Source organism: Pseudochaenichthys georgianus, chromosome 24, assembly GCF_902827115.2.
Source record: "Pseudochaenichthys georgianus chromosome 24, fPseGeo1.2, whole genome shotgun sequence".
NCBI lineage: Eukaryota > Metazoa > Chordata > Actinopteri > Perciformes > Channichthyidae > Pseudochaenichthys > Pseudochaenichthys georgianus.
The window spans coordinates 31033764-31049661 of record NC_047526.1 but is presented as its reverse complement, the minus strand read 5'-3'; the positions used below and the strand labels follow the sequence as shown (position 1 = coordinate 31049661).

The following is a 15898-nucleotide window of genomic DNA, read 5'->3' as shown; positions in this document are numbered from 1 at the left end:
GTGTTTTTGTTTTAGCGTTTCTTTTTAAATCATGCTGACAGAAAACACACGTATTTTTCAGGAACATTTAAACACAGGTCACAAATAATACATCTGTATGACCATGGTAGTAAGTTGAATTTGTATCTTTACCCCATTTTCCTTCAAAACAACTCTGGGCCATGGATTCAGCTGGAATGAAAAATTATTTAACCACTAAATATGAAATGTACACAGTAACTGCAGCTACAATATGTGTATTATTGAGTACTGGAAGGGGGGGCATTGTTAGATTCTGTGACATGATCAAAAAATAACAACTAAGGAAAAGTAAATGGAGGATTACAAAGGAAACACTTGTACAAAGCATTGCACACAGTAAAATGTAGCCTCTGCATTTAACCAACCCTAGTATTAGGAGCAATATGAACTACATTGGATTCTTACTTTTAATACAAAACCTTTAATGGACACATTAGACATCTGTATAAGGCATTTTTATTCATTTATTTCAAAACGTTTTAAATGAAATCCACACTAAAGTACTGTAGAGTTGAACTACTGTTCGTGGAATGATCGACAAAAACCTAGATTCATTGATGAATCCATCCAGAAATGCGCAAAAATACTGTGTATACACCATTATATGACATGACAAATACACAATTTAGATCAAAATGTCAACAGTAGACTTTGGAACACAGTTTTTTTTAGGCACCTTGTTTGATCAAATGAGACAATGTGGTGACAGCAATTGACGGCAAATAAAGAGATCTTGTTCAGTACAGAAACAACTCTTCTAAACGGGGACTTGTCTGTTGACAAAAATTGCTTCTCCGTCAGTCCCGCAGACAAGACATTGTCCAAGTACATCCAGGCTGTTGACGGACAGCGTCTGGCTGGGCAACATGTGAGTCGTCTCCACGCGGCTTTTACTGGAGTCTCCGCTCAGCCACGCGCTGATGAGGGACTGGTTTCCTCCAGCCGGGGCCATCGCACTGCGAGATGTCATGCTGTTGTTCCTGCCACCTGGAAAACAACAACAAAACAATCAATTAACATTTTAGAAGATAATTCTGAATATAATATCCCTTGAAGGAGTTTATGTTTTGGTTTCTTTCTTAGCTGGATTACTGGAAAACAATTGGTTGAATTTTGATGCAACGTGGGGAGAGGGTGAACCATGGGCCAAGGTTCACGATGTTATTTCAGTCTAAGCATTTCATATTTGTACATATTCACATGATAATAAAGTGTCTTGTGGTTTTATTAAATGTATGCTAAGTATGTTAAATTGTTTTAGTATTGAAGTACATAATACATGCACAACTGGTTATCAGTATTACGTCAGCTGTCTCAGTGTTTTTGTTGTTGCTCTGACAACCAAAAGATTACAGTCACAGTTGTATGACTGATACATTAAATACATATACATGTTGTGATTAAAATGTAGTTTATAAATCGAATGATTGTGCTGCAACTGCAAACTTTTAATGCAGCAGCTTGCAGATAAAATCTTGTTGCGGCTTTAGGAGGCCAGATGATATCCACAGTAACACTTGCCTTGTAAGAAGGAGGGCATGTCTGACTGTGCGGACGTCTCCCAGTGCAGCAGTGAACCGTCCTCTGAGCAGGTGAACAGATGATCTGGGTTTGACGGGTGGAAATGGATTTCCCACACTGTAAAGAAAAGCAAAGAAAAATCAAATCAAGTTTTATTTATATAGCATATTTTTAACCGATTTTTGGTCGAGCCAAAGTGCTGTACATATAATACAAAATAACCTACAGTAAAGACACTTTACAGCAAATACAACAGCACCGTTTGTGCAGAATATCATTATGAGAAAACGACATCAATAATAAAAAAAAACTCATTGCTGAAGAGAATTATAATTTACAAGCAGGAATAATTGTACCTTTAAAACTGGCAATTTCATTCAACTGCCTATTCAAAATTGCTTTCCTTGCTGTGATTTAAAAATAAAGAATGTGTCATACACACAATTACAGTGAAGATATTCCTTTCTTATTCACGTTGAAAACCAGTGTTAAACTAATGAGAAATACAAATGTAGAAATATATGTTCAAGCATTTCTTTACCCCACCTTTGATGTGTTCAAAACAAAAACTGTAATACCTTTCCCTTACCCCCTACACCTCCAACTAAACTCTTACTTTCAGCAGAGTGAGCCTCCATGAGTGAGAAGGGTGCGCTGCCTTGTCTTATATCCCAGACACAGAGCATGCCGTCCTGCCCCCCCGTGGCAACAATGTGCTGCTGGTTGGGATGTCTGTCCACACAGTGCAGAGGGACTCGATCCCCTGACCTGGAAGAAGAAGAAGACGTTATTATAAAAGTCAGATCAGAAGAACAAATGTGGAGAAATGTGATTTTTGTTTGTGGAAATCTTACAAGGAGAGAATCTGGGATGGCGAGTTGCTCTGTTGCCTGAAGTCCCACAGCTTGAGTTGGCCGATGGAGTTCACCGTCAAAATCTCTGTGGTCCTCAGGTAGGTCACAGCATGAATCGTGCTGCTGTCCGCATTCTCTGTCAAAGTACAACAAAATAAACATTAGACACATTATAGTGTCCAACTCTTATGATCTGGAGGTGTTATGATATTCTAAACCCATGGAAAAAAAATGTAAAGACTGTTTTGAATATGTTTTGGGGCTGTGCGCTTTTTGTAATGATACCAGTAGTACTAGTTCTAATACTAATAGTAACAAAAACCTTTACTTTTTTCATTCAATGAAACCAAAAAGCAGCATCAATAGCAACAAGTAATACAGGAGGAAAGCCAACACAACTAAACACACCATTAGACAAAGGTACCAATTAAGAACAGATCAACCCTTTATAAAATATGCATAGGGAGTGATTCACATAAAAGCCTATTCCCAAAAGTGTGTATTTAAAGATCAAGCTGGTTTTGCAGGCTTCACATCCCTCGCTCTACCAAGTTATCGCCCGGGATGCCCCCTAAAATGTGCGTAATTTAAAGTGACACTATCGTTATGTTAACCTCACCTATGACTCTAACGACTCCCTCCTGGTCGGCTCTGAAGACGACGATCCTTCCATCTTCACCGACCGTGACGATCTCAGGGCTGCTGCACACGACCCCAGTACAGGGAGCGTTGTCACATGGGTAACAATGAACTCCTGGCCAGCGCTGAGAAACTGATATCGTCTGCAGTCAACGAAGACATTTTTATATTTACCAAACCAGAAGTATGTAACATATCCAGTTTGTCCAACATTCACCTCCTTGACGTGCACAATATTTGTGTAGCTGTTCCCTGGTATGTTGATGGAATTTAAAGGGGACCTATCATGCGAAATGCACTCGTTCATGTCTCTGTGGAAAGAGACTCTGAAAGTTTCAGGAACAAAGATTCTCTCTCTTTTTGTCCTGATCCATTTATATAAAAACCTGTCTGAAAATGAGCTGATCAGATTTTGGCCACTTTATGTCATAATGATTTTTTGGCTTGTGTAACCATTAGCCAATCAGCAACCAAGGTAACCCCCCTCTTTCACAATATGAAAATGCTCTCATAAATACAAAACTAGGTAAATCTAACCCTTACGGCCCGTTTACACTACAGGCATAAAAAAATCTTGAAGCTGGGCGTGTCTGAGGCTTGGCGATTTCTCGCGCCCAAGGCGGTAGATGAACAGAGACCGATCATACAGCACCGGGTGATTCACTACCGCTCCATTTTCTTTTAATATGAGGAAATTACCTGCGTACTCTCTCCCAGCATACACACGGTTTGATTGGCTAGCGCTTGTACTGTCAGATTTGCATACGCATGATTTGATTGGCTGATGCCAAGCATCGAGCCTCAAAAGTTGAACATTGCTCAACTTTTGATGCTCGCGATGCTTGCAAAGCCACGCTCCGCTCCCCACAATGCAGTTCGGCGCAGATTCAAAATCAACTACGTCACCCCATTCAAGTGAATGGGCGAAGCGTTGAAAGCATTTTTCGATGCCTGTAGTGTAGACGGGCCGTTAGATATCCCTAGCTAAAATCAAGTTATTGTACCATTTATACTTTCATACAATACTTTTAGGGTAAGAATCATAAACAGCTGACTATCATGTACTGACTTAGACATTTGAAAAAGCCAAAACAAAAATGTATAAGAGTCAAAGTAAATGTATTGAAAAGCTTTGGAAAGACAATTAACATGTGCAATACATTTAAGGGATTGTGTGGGTATATATAATACATAAATAATGTTTCTTTCCTTTCTTTTTTGTGTACATATTTAATGAAAACTGTACAAAATAATTAATGTCATGTATGTTAAAAGAGTCAGGAAAATCATTAAAGGTGCGCTAGAATTACAGTACAAGTATACAGCCGGAACAAATCTGCCACTTCCTTACAGAGCCCCTCCTCCAACACACACGAACGCGCACATGACCAATGAGGGCACGAGATAAGTTTGTGCCCCGATGGAAGGCTGACAGGCAGGTAGGCCATCCAGTTACTTTAGCCCGGCCGGCTCAGATGATTGGTCGTGCTTTTTACAGCGCCACGGCTTCCACAGATGACATTTTTAATGGATTTTTTGTCAAAGCACTTCAGATATTCATTGCTATCGGGATGTTAAGAGCATTCCATGGAATATAACAAAAAGTGTTTCTGAAGTGAATTACATACCCCACCTTTAAGTGTGAAAAAACCCCACTTCATTGCACACATATAGTCATCTTCCATGAAACACTTCTGCATCTGAAAAACATTTGTGCAGGTGCGTACCTGACTGTTTTGATGGTGGCGGAAGATGGTTACTGCTCCAGTTGACGATGTTGTGACGATTTTGTCTTGGTCCAAAAACTGCAAAACAAAGCAATAGCCTTATTGAACGAGGGATCAGAAGAGAAAAATTTGTATCTGCATTTCTCGAAAAATGGTTAGAGCAGCATTTCAGACTAACAGATCAACAAGTATTATTTTCTTTAGTATCAACAAGGATTACGTTTCTTACCTGAAGATCCAGAACATCTCCATCATGCTTGTGTTCACATAAAAGCTGTGGGTCTCCTTCAAATCCATCATCCAATGAAGAGCTTCCAGGATTCCCAATTGACCACAAGGAAATCTTGTTATCCTATAAAAGAAACACATTCGTTAGTAATTGATGTACAATTTGAACTTGTTTTAAAGGTTGTAATGTGAAGCACAGAAGAATAGACAATAATCTAACTGACAGTTATCATAATAAGGAAATGTTTTGGTCACTATGCCATGTATCTCCTTCAATTTAGTAAGAATTAGAAAGAAATAGCATGGCTTAAGTGTGTGGTAAGTCTAACATGACATCCCTACAGCTAATACAACATGTGTTTATGCACTAGCTGCATGCCTTAAGGTATATTACACATTTTAAGTCATGTTTTGAGCGTCTGTGTAACACACGAAAAAGCCCAAACCACATAGAATTAATACATATTTCGATGAATGTTTGCAGCATCATAATATGACAGACAACTTTCCAACCTCGTTATCCCAGGAGCCAGTCGCAAAGATATCTGGTTGCTGCAAAGTGGAATGAGATACGGGTTGCCATCTGGTTTTACTGATTTTCTGGGACACGTACTTAGCATTTACACTCTCCATTGAAACAGTTTCACACACTTTAAATAAAAAAAAACCCGATTGCTAGTGTTAGCTTAGCATTCGTGGGGAAAACCAAATCCGGAGCGTACGCGCCTCACTACTTTGTACGTAGCTACGGTGGCCCAGTAAGGTCAAACCAGAAAATCAGACGACTTTTCGCTCATTTACTATTAACACGTTTTAAAACATTTGTGCGAATTTTCTCAATGTTTGGGGCAAATACATGCCATTTACCTGGTTCTCTGTTATATATAATATATTAATAATATTCTGAAAATGAATATATATTTTAAAAACTTCATATAATTACAATCGATCATTATTTTTCTTTTCAAAAATGTTTTTTCAACATCATACATAGAAAAAAAGTTTTATGTATAATCCTGTATACTTAGAAATATATAGTATGATAATTATATAAGCAAATAAAATGGATAAACCATTTCCTGAACAGAACATATTATTATAAAATGATTAAAATAAAATGAACTCCCATTACATAAATTGTGAAAAATGATATTAATCACTAATAATTTTTAACAGACGTATTTACAATAGCTACATACTGTCAATGTTTTAAATAAATAAATAAAAAATCACTATCGAGTGTCGCACTCATACACTGTTGTCGCACTCCACCTACCGGCCACCGTCTATGCGGCAAATGTAATTGTGAGTAAGCTATGCTCCTTCTATTTTATTGTACACTTAACCTTATCCGAGGCTTTAATTTAAAACCATAAATAAAATATGAATAGTGTATTTTAAATGCCACTGTTGTGTTTCAGGGTGTATATCAGGCAGTGATGTACCTGAACGCGTTCAATGAACGATCGTTCATGAACGCGTTCATATTTTGGGCGAACGTGAACTGAACGTACTGTATTTCCGCTAGATGAACGTAATTGAGAACGCGTTCATTCTCAGCGCTGTATAACGGCGTTCAAAAGTGCGTTCATTCTCAGCACTGTATTATAACGGCGTTCAAAAGTGTGCCAGATTTCATATGCCTTTCAGCCGAAAACCCAGTTAAAACACACCGTAAACAGGCTTCAAAATAATGCGGAAAACCACCCAATCTGGCAACAGCAAGCTGCCTGTGACGCGTACGCGCCTGTCACCCCTGGCTGTCGCACTAAAATATAAATATACTAAATATATCAGACTCCTCACAACAAACAATGTGGAACCGCGGAACCGGCGAGCATTGAATGAATGAATGAATTAGTATGGACGAAGCCGAGAGCAGCTGCAGCAGCACTCGCTCAGAGTGAGACTCTACGGCAGGGGTGGGGAACCTCCGGCCGTATACGGCCCGAGAGACAATGTGGTACGGCCCTCGAGGTAATTTATAAACACGTACGCAAAAAATAAAAAAATGAAAGAAATCTAGACCGCAAAAAAATTAAACAAGCGAGTGCCTGTTTTTCCTGGCCAAGGTCAGGGTCCTTGAACACAACACGAGCCTAACGTGTCATCACGTGGTATATGTCTCCACTGACAGGGTCCAGTTCTGACGGAGAGCACCAGAACGCCACTCCAGCACTTCAGAAATTGCAGTACCGATAAGTCCATACACATGCCGCAGTTTCTGCGTGTCTGTGTCTTTAGCTGAAAGCCCAGTGGCGATCTGCTCATCTGTCATACTGATCAGACAGTCAATAACTTTGTTGTTATTAGCATCTGGTTAGCTAGCTATGCTAACGAATATAAGAAGCTTTTTCTCCAACCAGTGAGGTAAAGGCACATCTTTATATGATCATTATAGTTATAAAAAAATAAGAGAATAAAGGTAAACAGGTATAAAATACTATATGACAGTTATTAATAAAGAAGAATACAGTTTGAAAGGGGAGTGATTTGTCAAATATCCATAAATTAAAAGAAAATCTGCTTACAGTTGTGTTTGGGTGTTGAGAGATGTGTCCATAGATCTCCTAATGTTGCTCTCAAAGTGCAACACATCTTCCCAGGGGAGCATGCCCTCCGGACCCCTCTAGAGGAGGTTAGGTCCCCCCCCCCCACTTAAATCATGTTCACATGGATAGGAAACTAAATACATTTGCACACATCTTGTGTCCATAAATTATCTTTCTGTTTTGGTGGTCACGCCACACCCTGCACGTGCATGCATACGCGAGTCATGGTGAGATATCTGGATGAAGAGGTTGCTTTTTCTTTGCACAGACTGAAATGAATGAGCTGTGATTTTAGTTTTTTTAAGCAGAGGTCAATAACTTGTACGGCCCTCTGAGGATATTGTAAAAATTGAAATGGCCCATTAACATCGTACAGGAGACAAATAATAGTTCGCAGCAACGTATTGAAAAAATAACTATGAACTATAAATTAGTTCATTTTTGAAACCATGAACTTTAGTTCAACATTTTGAATTATGAACTATGAACTGAACTAGTTCATTTTAAAATGTGTGAACTGTGAACTGAACTAGTTCATGTAGAAAGTGAACTTTCCCAACACTGATATCAGGAGAGATATCTGTGGATGTCTGGTGACGCGCCCTCTGCTCTGGAGGCGGTCAGCTACATCGGACAAACATTTGGCGCAGGCGCGGCACTGACAGCTGCTCTCTACTTACTCCGCAAAGCGTGTTTAATAATGGCCTGGAAATCTGGAGGAGTCAGCCACGCAGAGCTTGTCAACAACCTCCGCAGTAAGTCCTAATGTTTTGCACGGTGGTTGCACTGACGCTTTTGTAGAATGTTCTCTGAAAAACGGTGTAGTTTTGAGGCGTGTGCACATGAGGAGGAGGAGTGGCTGCTAGCTAGCTGGTTGCTAAGCTATGTTGTTGTTGACCTCGCGTTACCTTTCTCTCCACCCCTTTCCCAAACCATGCTGTAGTGGAGCGGATTCACGCCTTATTCCGTTGCTCGAATTAACGGTAAAACACACGTTAATTACAGTTACAGTTCATTTGGGAAGCTTCAGTTTTGTGTCACGTTAGCTTAGCCTGTTAGCTCAATGTGCGTCATTTGGAACGTTGTAGCCGTTGAAGCTAGCGCTGCTAAGAGCCCTGCCCACATTCATTGATACTATCTACTATAATCTGTGTGTCGCTTTTTTTATTACACGAATGACACTGATAGCTGGTCAAGTGAGCCTAGTTTCTATAGTGCCATTGTGAGTGAGTGATTGAAAGTGGCAGTTGTTGCTCTGCAAAATAACAGAGCATTACTCGGTGTATCACCCTGCTGCTATCTGGTGCTGAATCCACTGTGGTCGATGCCATCAGTGCCACATTCTGCGGTCAGATGACAGTGCAGTGTGTGTTTAAAATACTTGCTCTGATTTGACATGATAACTTGCCTATAGCAAAAATGATCAATATGTTTGCACATCTTTCCCTACACTACACAGCTCTGATTCTAAAAATAGTTGGATTGTAGCCTACGTACTAGAGTTTTCTGTTCTTATATGTTCGACTTTTGCAGTAATTTCTGTGTATTTCGATGTCCTAGTTTATGCACCAAATCAAATTCTTACAAACATGATGTTCAAAGTTATGACTTTAGCGTCAATTTCATTTTCAATATAAAGTGGCTATTTATATTCTATGCAGTGCAACAGATCATTTAACTGAAAATGTGTATGGATTGAAGGCAGCGGTCACTCTTGGTCTATTTGTTTTTAAACCACAGCACAAAATACATTTGTTTCTTCTTTCTTGGAAGTTATGATGCATGTTCCAATTGTGCATGGTGAAATAAATAAGGAAGTGGAAAGAAGCTCCTTGGTATGCAAAGCTGTGTTGTTAATTAAATACTGGAAATCATTCACAAAATACCTTTCTATTTAAATTCAGGAGCATCCCAATAATGTTATGTCTGACAATTATGCAAATGTGTTTTTTAGCACAAGTACTGGACATATAAGGCTACTATATAGGTAGTCCCTCTCACATATTACATTTGCTGTTGAAGTGGTCATTACATTGATTGCCTGCCCCTCCAGATTGAACACTTCACTGGCCCATTCAGACACATGAATGATTTAAATCTAACCCTCAGTTTGCATGAACAGGATTTAAGCAGGTCACACACAGGATGCATGCTAATTGCAGGGGACCCAAGTTCCCATCAGCAGAAACACGTGGGTTTGCTATCCTGGCTCCAAAATGGTGGAATGAGCTCCCCATTGACATCAGGACAGCAGAAAGCTTACACACCTTCCGGCGCAGACTGAAAACTCATCTCTTTCGACTCCACTTCGAGCGATAGAACTATTAACAAAGCACTTATATACTAACAAAGGACTGGCTTATCTAAAGCCAGTTGAGTAGCACTTGCAATGTTTTAGCTCTATGAAGCCTGATGTACTTTATGATTCTGTTTTTTTCAAGTTAGTATTTTGTTGGTCGAATGTACTTATTGTAAGTCGCTTTGGATAAAAGCGTCAGCTAAATGCAATGTAATGTAATTCACAACTGTTTTCATGTTTTGTGTCCTTCGTACTGGTGTTCAGGACTGGTCGGTGCAGGCAGTTATCCTTCACCCAGTTGCATTTGATTTCAAACCTTGTCTGCATCATGAATTCTATATATCAGCACCCTGATGTGCTTAAGAGGAAATATGTCTCTAAAATGTTTATTTAGCAGGTTTATAACCTCGAAAACAACATCTACGTCGGTTTACTTCACTTGGGGTTGCAAAGGACAACTTTCAATTCTTAGAAAGATTCTTATTGGGAAGAAAGCCGCTTGAAATCTGACACTATGGGTTATTTTAATTTCTAAAATCTCTGTGTCCATCTGGCAGCCTGTATGGTTTATTTGTAATGCAACCTTATGCAGCAGAACGCTCTGACGGTGAGCGGGGGGGAATGAGAAGCGCCCGCTGTCCTTGGCTCTTCCTGCTTTGGGACCAGCTGCTAGATAGATAGAGGTAGAGAGGTAGATCGATAGATAGAGAGATGGATAGATAGACAGAGAGGTAGATAGATGGAGAGATAGATAGAGGTAGATAGATAGAGAGAGAGATAGATAGATTAGTACTTTATTGACCTCAATTTGGGAAAAACAAGGCAATGTACATTACTCTGAAGACACAACTTCTTTGGGCAGCCTTTCTAGTTCCTTCTACCACAACTAGAGTTAGGAATGGATTAGGTTGTCTACCATGATATCTGTATATAATACATTTTCTGGAAAATAAATCGAGACGAGTGATTAAAGCCAGATATGTTTTGGGGTAATTCATCCATCATTATCACAGTGACAAAAAACCATGGCGATAAGAAATATTTTCTAATAACACACCTCTGATGGTTCTCAAATTCTCAGGGTAAAGATATTTATAGTGCACAACCCAAAACGATCCACTAGTCAAAGAATTTGGTTGTGCAATGCCTAATATCCAACAATCTGTCTTTGCCTGTATGTTATTTTTCTCTCATGTCTTTCGAGTTGCTGCCAGATTATGTAATATATTCCCGCCCGGTGTTGAAGCTTGTTCATGTTTCCCTAATAGACAATGACACACACTTTTTTTGCATCCACAGAAAATGGCATTATTAAGTCTGACAAGGTCTATGAAGTCATGCTGGCCACAGACCGAGGCCATTTCTCGAGGTGTAATCCGTACATGGACTCGCCGCAGTCAATAGGTACGTCTGCTCACACCCTGGGTTCACTCATGCATCGCAGCACAGTCTGGAACACAGTCTGATGTCGGAGGGATGAACTAACCTGATCTTTCTTTTCACCAAAAGGCTATCAAGCAACCATCAGCGCCCCACACATGGTATGACTTTAAAACACTGACATGTCTGCATCCTGTGACCAGTCTTTTTTAAACCTTGCTCTCATTCAGTCTCTCAGAAGATAGGAAGTCAGAGAAATACTACTTAGAGTTTCCCTTTCTGTGCCAAATCAAACTAGGGCGGGCGATATGGATTTGAGTAAATATAGCAATATTTACCCTGTATCCATATCATGACATCCATAACGATATTGTATGAGTTTTCATAAATCATTACACAATAACATTTTAGAGAAATAATCATTACTAATATGGATTTAATGATTCAGGGGGTTAAGACAAATAATCAAATGACACCACCTTCATGTAATGCAGCCTTTAAAACTGTTAAAAACTAAATTACAATATCCCAAAACTTAGACCAAATCAAATATATGCTTATATCAGCATTTAGAATATCCATATTTTCGCCCAGCCCTAAATCCGACCAATTTTGTGTTTTACAATGTCAGTTAACCAAATATATGTAATTTTATATTTTTGTGTTGATTGTTGGCATGTTGGCTTACTCAAATCACCGGTCTGGTTTTATTTAATTTAAATAAATCATATTTCTAAGGATGCTAACACTCACAGAAGGCTGATATTGGTCAGCTAGATGTACTGTGTAGGATTGACCTCGTCTCGTGTGAGATGAAAGCTGGCTGACGGGTTGTGATGCTGTTTCCTCTCCACGTCCTCTCCCTCCACGCAGCACGCCTACGCCCTGGAGCTCCTTCACGACCAGCTGTACGACGGGGCCAAAGCTCTGGACGTGGGCTCCGGCAGCGGCATCCTGTCCGCCTGCTTCGCACGAATGGTGAGCCACTCATGACGGGTAAACACATACCATTTCTCTTTGGTGGAGTTCTGATTGAGTTTGTCTAAATGTGAGGTTTATTGTTGTTGTTGTTGTTGTGTGAGCTGAGCCCAGTTACTCCCTCTGTTTTACAGGTTGGTCCTAAAGGGAAAGTTATAGGCATCGATCACATCCAGGAGCTGGTAGACGACTCTATAAACAATGTGAATAAAGATGACCCCAGTTTGCTAGCGTCGGGCAGAGTCACGCTAATGGGTAAGAAGTCTTCGATCAAAGGTCATGGGGATTTTGTTTCTGTTTTCTTTTGGAACTTATTTCAATAACACTAATCTGAGCTGACATTGAAAGCTCCTCGGTGCTTTCTATCTTCTCTTCAGTGTCGACACAACAAACCGTAGCTCAGTAAATGGGTCTGTGCGGTGTTCAATAATTAAGTAGTCGGTGCCTACTTTCCGCTGCTCTGCCTGCAGGAGGCTGGTAGTGCTAAGACTAGACTGGAAATAGTCATTCTTTTTTATGTTTAAAAACTATTTATGACTGATTGAGTATCAGTCGAGTGTTTTCCCTGATGTATAAATTGCGAGCTGTTTTAATCATTAACTGCAAAATTACCAAAGATTTTCAGGCTACTTTCTACATTGAGTGTACTTTGAAATTTAACATTTAAATTGGTCGGTAAATTACCAACACATAAGTAAATAAACTATGACTAGGCAGCAAAAGAGTAGAGGGAAAACAGACTTGCAGGGTTTTTTACAGATTGAAAGATTCAGGCTAAAACTTTATTACACTTAAAGGTGGGGTAGGTAAGTTTGAGAAACCGGCTCGAGATGCACTTTTTGTTATATTCCATGGAATGCTCTTAACATCCCGATAGCAATGAATATCTGAAGTGCTTTGACAAAAAATCCATAAAAGTGTCATCTGTGGAAGCCGTGGCGCTGTAAAAAGCACGACCAATCATTTGCCTCGGCCCGGCTAAAGTAACTGGATGGCCTACCTGCCTGTCAGCCTTCCATCTGGGCACAAACTTAACTCGTGCCCTCATTGGTCATGTGCGCGTTTGTGTGTTGGAGGAGGGGCTCTGTGAGGAAGTGGCAGATTTTTTCAAATTGTAGCGCACTCGAGCTGGTTTCTCCTAAATGACCTCCCCCACCTTTAACACAAGACAAACTATTTGATTATCAAAAAGTAACATCGGAAGAGCTGCTTTGTTTTTGAAACATCACTTCTAACTTAAAAAAACGCATTCTCAATAGGAAGCTCGATGCATTAGAATAAAGTTACATGTGATTTTTCTTCTCCATATTACCCTGTTTATGAAAACATGACCAGTAGATTAGACCAGTACTGAAAAGCATAGTCAGAAACAGTCCCAAAGAAGAGTTGCCAGCACAGCAATCAGTAAAGCATACCAATCTCAACATGGCGCTGTGTGTTTCAGTGGGAGACGGGCGGATGGGCCTCCCTGAGGAAGCTCCTTACGATGCCATCCACGTTGGAGCAGCAGCCCCTAACGTCCCCCAGGCCGTGAGTTTCTGTGGATACTGAGAGATGATGATGATGATGGTCACGTTGTCCTTATTTAAACCTTTTGTGTCCTCACAACCTCCACACCTTGTGTCTCTGCCAGCTCCTGGATCAGCTGAAGCCCGGCGGGCGGCTGATCCTGCCCGTGGGCCCGGCGGGGGGGAACCAGATGCTGGAGCAGTACGACAAGTTGGAGGACGGCAGCACCAAAATGAAGCCCCTGATGGGCGTGATTTATGTGCCTTTAACAGACAAAGACAAGCAGTGGTCCAGGTGGAAGTGACTTCCTTCTCTCCCCCCTCCCTCTCTCTGCTTCTCAGTGCTAAAGGTGAACCGGTGTGGCGTGGAGCAGGCAACGGATCACAAGAGGCTGCGCTTTGCTGCTTGTTGACATTATTTTTGCTTCTTCCATGCCATACCAGCTAGCTGCACGTTTACCTTATCATTTTTCAACTCTAGTTCTAAATTAGTTAACCACCACCTGCCTGGCTGATGGCGTTTCCGCCAGGGGGCGCCTTGCCGCCATTTGACGCTCTTACGCCCTGAACTCGAGCCGAGGGCGTCCAAAAAAAACAATAATTTGAGAGAAGATCGAGAGTTTTTATCGCTTGAAATGACGAAAAGGAAAAGGACATCGCTCTGTTGGAGGGGCTAAGGAGTCTGGTGGGATTCTTTTCGCCGCCAGCAAAGCGTGCTCCTGTGACGGAAAAAAACAAAACACCGCCGCATCTTCCAAGGACCATGCGAGGAGGGGGGGGGGTCCCTGTCGGCAGGGAGACGTTAAGAGACAGGATAAGGGACGGCGCAATTCAAAATTGTTTGTGTGCATACTTTAAGAGATAGTATCTATAAGGACGGCTCAATTAAAAATTCAAGTCACGTGACGTCACCCCCGCGCGCTCTCGGGGTGGACGCCCGCTCAGCCCTGGTCTGGCGGAAACACCGTTTGAAACCCAAACATAAAACTAATTAAATGTGTGAAGGCATAAGCTTTGTTTTCAAGAGCATGGCTTCTTCGTCCAATTGGATGCTCATAAAAACATATCCAAACCGCTTTTATTTTATTTATTTGATCTTCTACTCTGAGATGCAGAACAAACCCTTTAACTGTTCACATGTTACTGTCGTGTTCAAGTTGTGCATGTGATTGACTCAGCATGGATGGAGGGTGGCTGTGTTTCTTGCATGTTGCTCTTCTTTCCTAACATTGGATTTCTGTTTCTTAGGGATGAACTTTGAAGAGGAAGACGGTCCATAATCCACCTTTAAGTTTGAACGTGGATGGAGTGCAGCAGCCCATGGCAGTGAAAGCATAGGGAAACATGCTCTTTGTTTAACGACGGACGAGTCTGACGTGGAGCCCACGGAGGGCTGGGGGAAAGAAGGACTGCTTGAAGCTCGGCACAGAAATATAGCAGAGGGCTTTTAGTTTTTTCAGCCCTGCATCTTTTTTGGTTGTATGTTGGATTTCGGTTATTATTATTTTTGGGTTTCAACGTTTGATTTGCAAGCAGCTATTTTTACAGTATAACATTGCAGCTGAATGTAAGAGGGACGCCGGATATCAACGAAGAAACGTTAAGATAATCCACCTAGCAACAGCGTGTGTGTGCGTGGATCATTAAACTGTAGACCTCTCTGCTAACATACGAGCTTGACTCCTAACAGCATTATAGGAACACACAACGGCCGAAGAAACAACACTTCCTGTGTCATATGCAGCACTCATTCTATAGCATAAGAAAAGCCTCGGGTTGTACTGAACATACTCCAAAGAGAGCCGTGCACACATAACACCGTGCACGTGTTGCTTTGTGCCGCTGGTTTCACATTTAGCTATTTAGCGCAGGCTCTCCTGGTGGCTGATGCTACATGGGATCGTCACGGCTTTGCCAACATGACACTCCAACAATATAAAGCAACTGAATGTCTGCGTTCTTGAAATCAAAAAGCACACTTTATTTTGGGTTGATTTTTGGCTTTCACAGTTTCTGGAATGGCACATGAAAATAAAGAGATGCTTATGTTTTTGTCTGCCTATGTGTGTGCAGGCTGCAAGCTCGGGGTTAACACATATATCATGAATAATAATAAAAAACAGCTAATGACCTCACTGGCTTGAATTGTATTTTACTAATGTGCTAAGGTATGGCGAAATATTTCAATTCA

General features: G+C 40.8%; 2 protein-coding genes across 3 annotated transcripts; one reads left to right on the top strand and one right to left on the bottom strand.

Moving 5' to 3' along the window:
* Nucleotide 1: 1 nt before the first annotated feature.
* On the bottom strand, nucleotides 2–5735 carry nup43 (nucleoporin 43). Its single transcript, XM_034076058.2, has 8 exons — nucleotides 5504–5735; nucleotides 4992–5114; nucleotides 4763–4840; nucleotides 3016–3178; nucleotides 2397–2532; nucleotides 2159–2310; nucleotides 1543–1659; nucleotides 2–1008 (listed from the first exon to the last, which is right to left on the bottom strand). The coding sequence occupies exons 1-8, from the start codon at nucleotides 5621–5623 to the stop codon at nucleotides 779–781; spliced, it is 1119 nt and encodes a 372-aa protein (XP_033931949.1). The 5' UTR covers nucleotides 5624–5735; the 3' UTR covers nucleotides 2–778.
* Nucleotides 5736–8119: 2384 nt separating this feature from the next.
* pcmt (protein-L-isoaspartate (D-aspartate) O-methyltransferase) lies at nucleotides 8120–15842 on the top strand. Of its 2 annotated transcripts, none has more exons than XM_034075918.2 (8): nucleotides 8120–8297; nucleotides 11141–11245; nucleotides 11351–11382; nucleotides 12095–12199; nucleotides 12334–12454; nucleotides 13644–13729; nucleotides 13833–14057; nucleotides 14956–15842. In XM_034075918.2, the coding sequence occupies exons 1-7, from the start codon at nucleotides 8129–8131 to the stop codon at nucleotides 14010–14012; spliced, it is 798 nt and encodes a 265-aa protein (XP_033931809.2). In that variant the 5' UTR covers nucleotides 8120–8128; the 3' UTR covers nucleotides 14013–14057; nucleotides 14956–15842. The 2 variants fall into 2 exon arrangements, with proteins under 2 accessions (XP_033931809.2, XP_033931808.2); XM_034075917.2 differs by having other exon boundaries at nucleotides 8122–8297; nucleotides 13833–14002.
* Nucleotides 15843–15898: the final 56 nt, after the last annotated feature.

Coding starts and splice junctions, on each gene's coding strand:
- pcmt (XM_034075917.2), top strand. CDS start 8,129: ATGTCTGGTGACGCGCCCTCTGCTCTGGAGGCGGTCAGCTACATCGGA. Junction 8,298..11,140: donor GCTTGTCAACAACCTCCGCA/GTAAGTCCTAAT, acceptor TTGCATCCACAG/AAAATGGCATTATTAAGTCT. Junction 13,730..13,832: donor CCCCTAACGTCCCCCAGGCC/GTGAGTTTCTGT, acceptor TGTCTCTGCCAG/CTCCTGGATCAGCTGAAGCC.
- nup43 (XM_034076058.2), bottom strand. CDS start 5,623: ATGGAGAGTGTAAATGCTAAGTACGTGTCCCAGAAAATCAGTAAAACC. Junction 2,533..3,015: donor GGGAGTCGTTAGAGTCATAG/GTGAGGTTAACA, acceptor GTACTTTGACAG/AGAATGCGGACAGCAGCACG. Junction 1,009..1,542: donor CATGCCCTCCTTCTTACAAG/GCAAGTGTTACT, acceptor GTTGTTTTCCAG/GTGGCAGGAACAACAGCATG.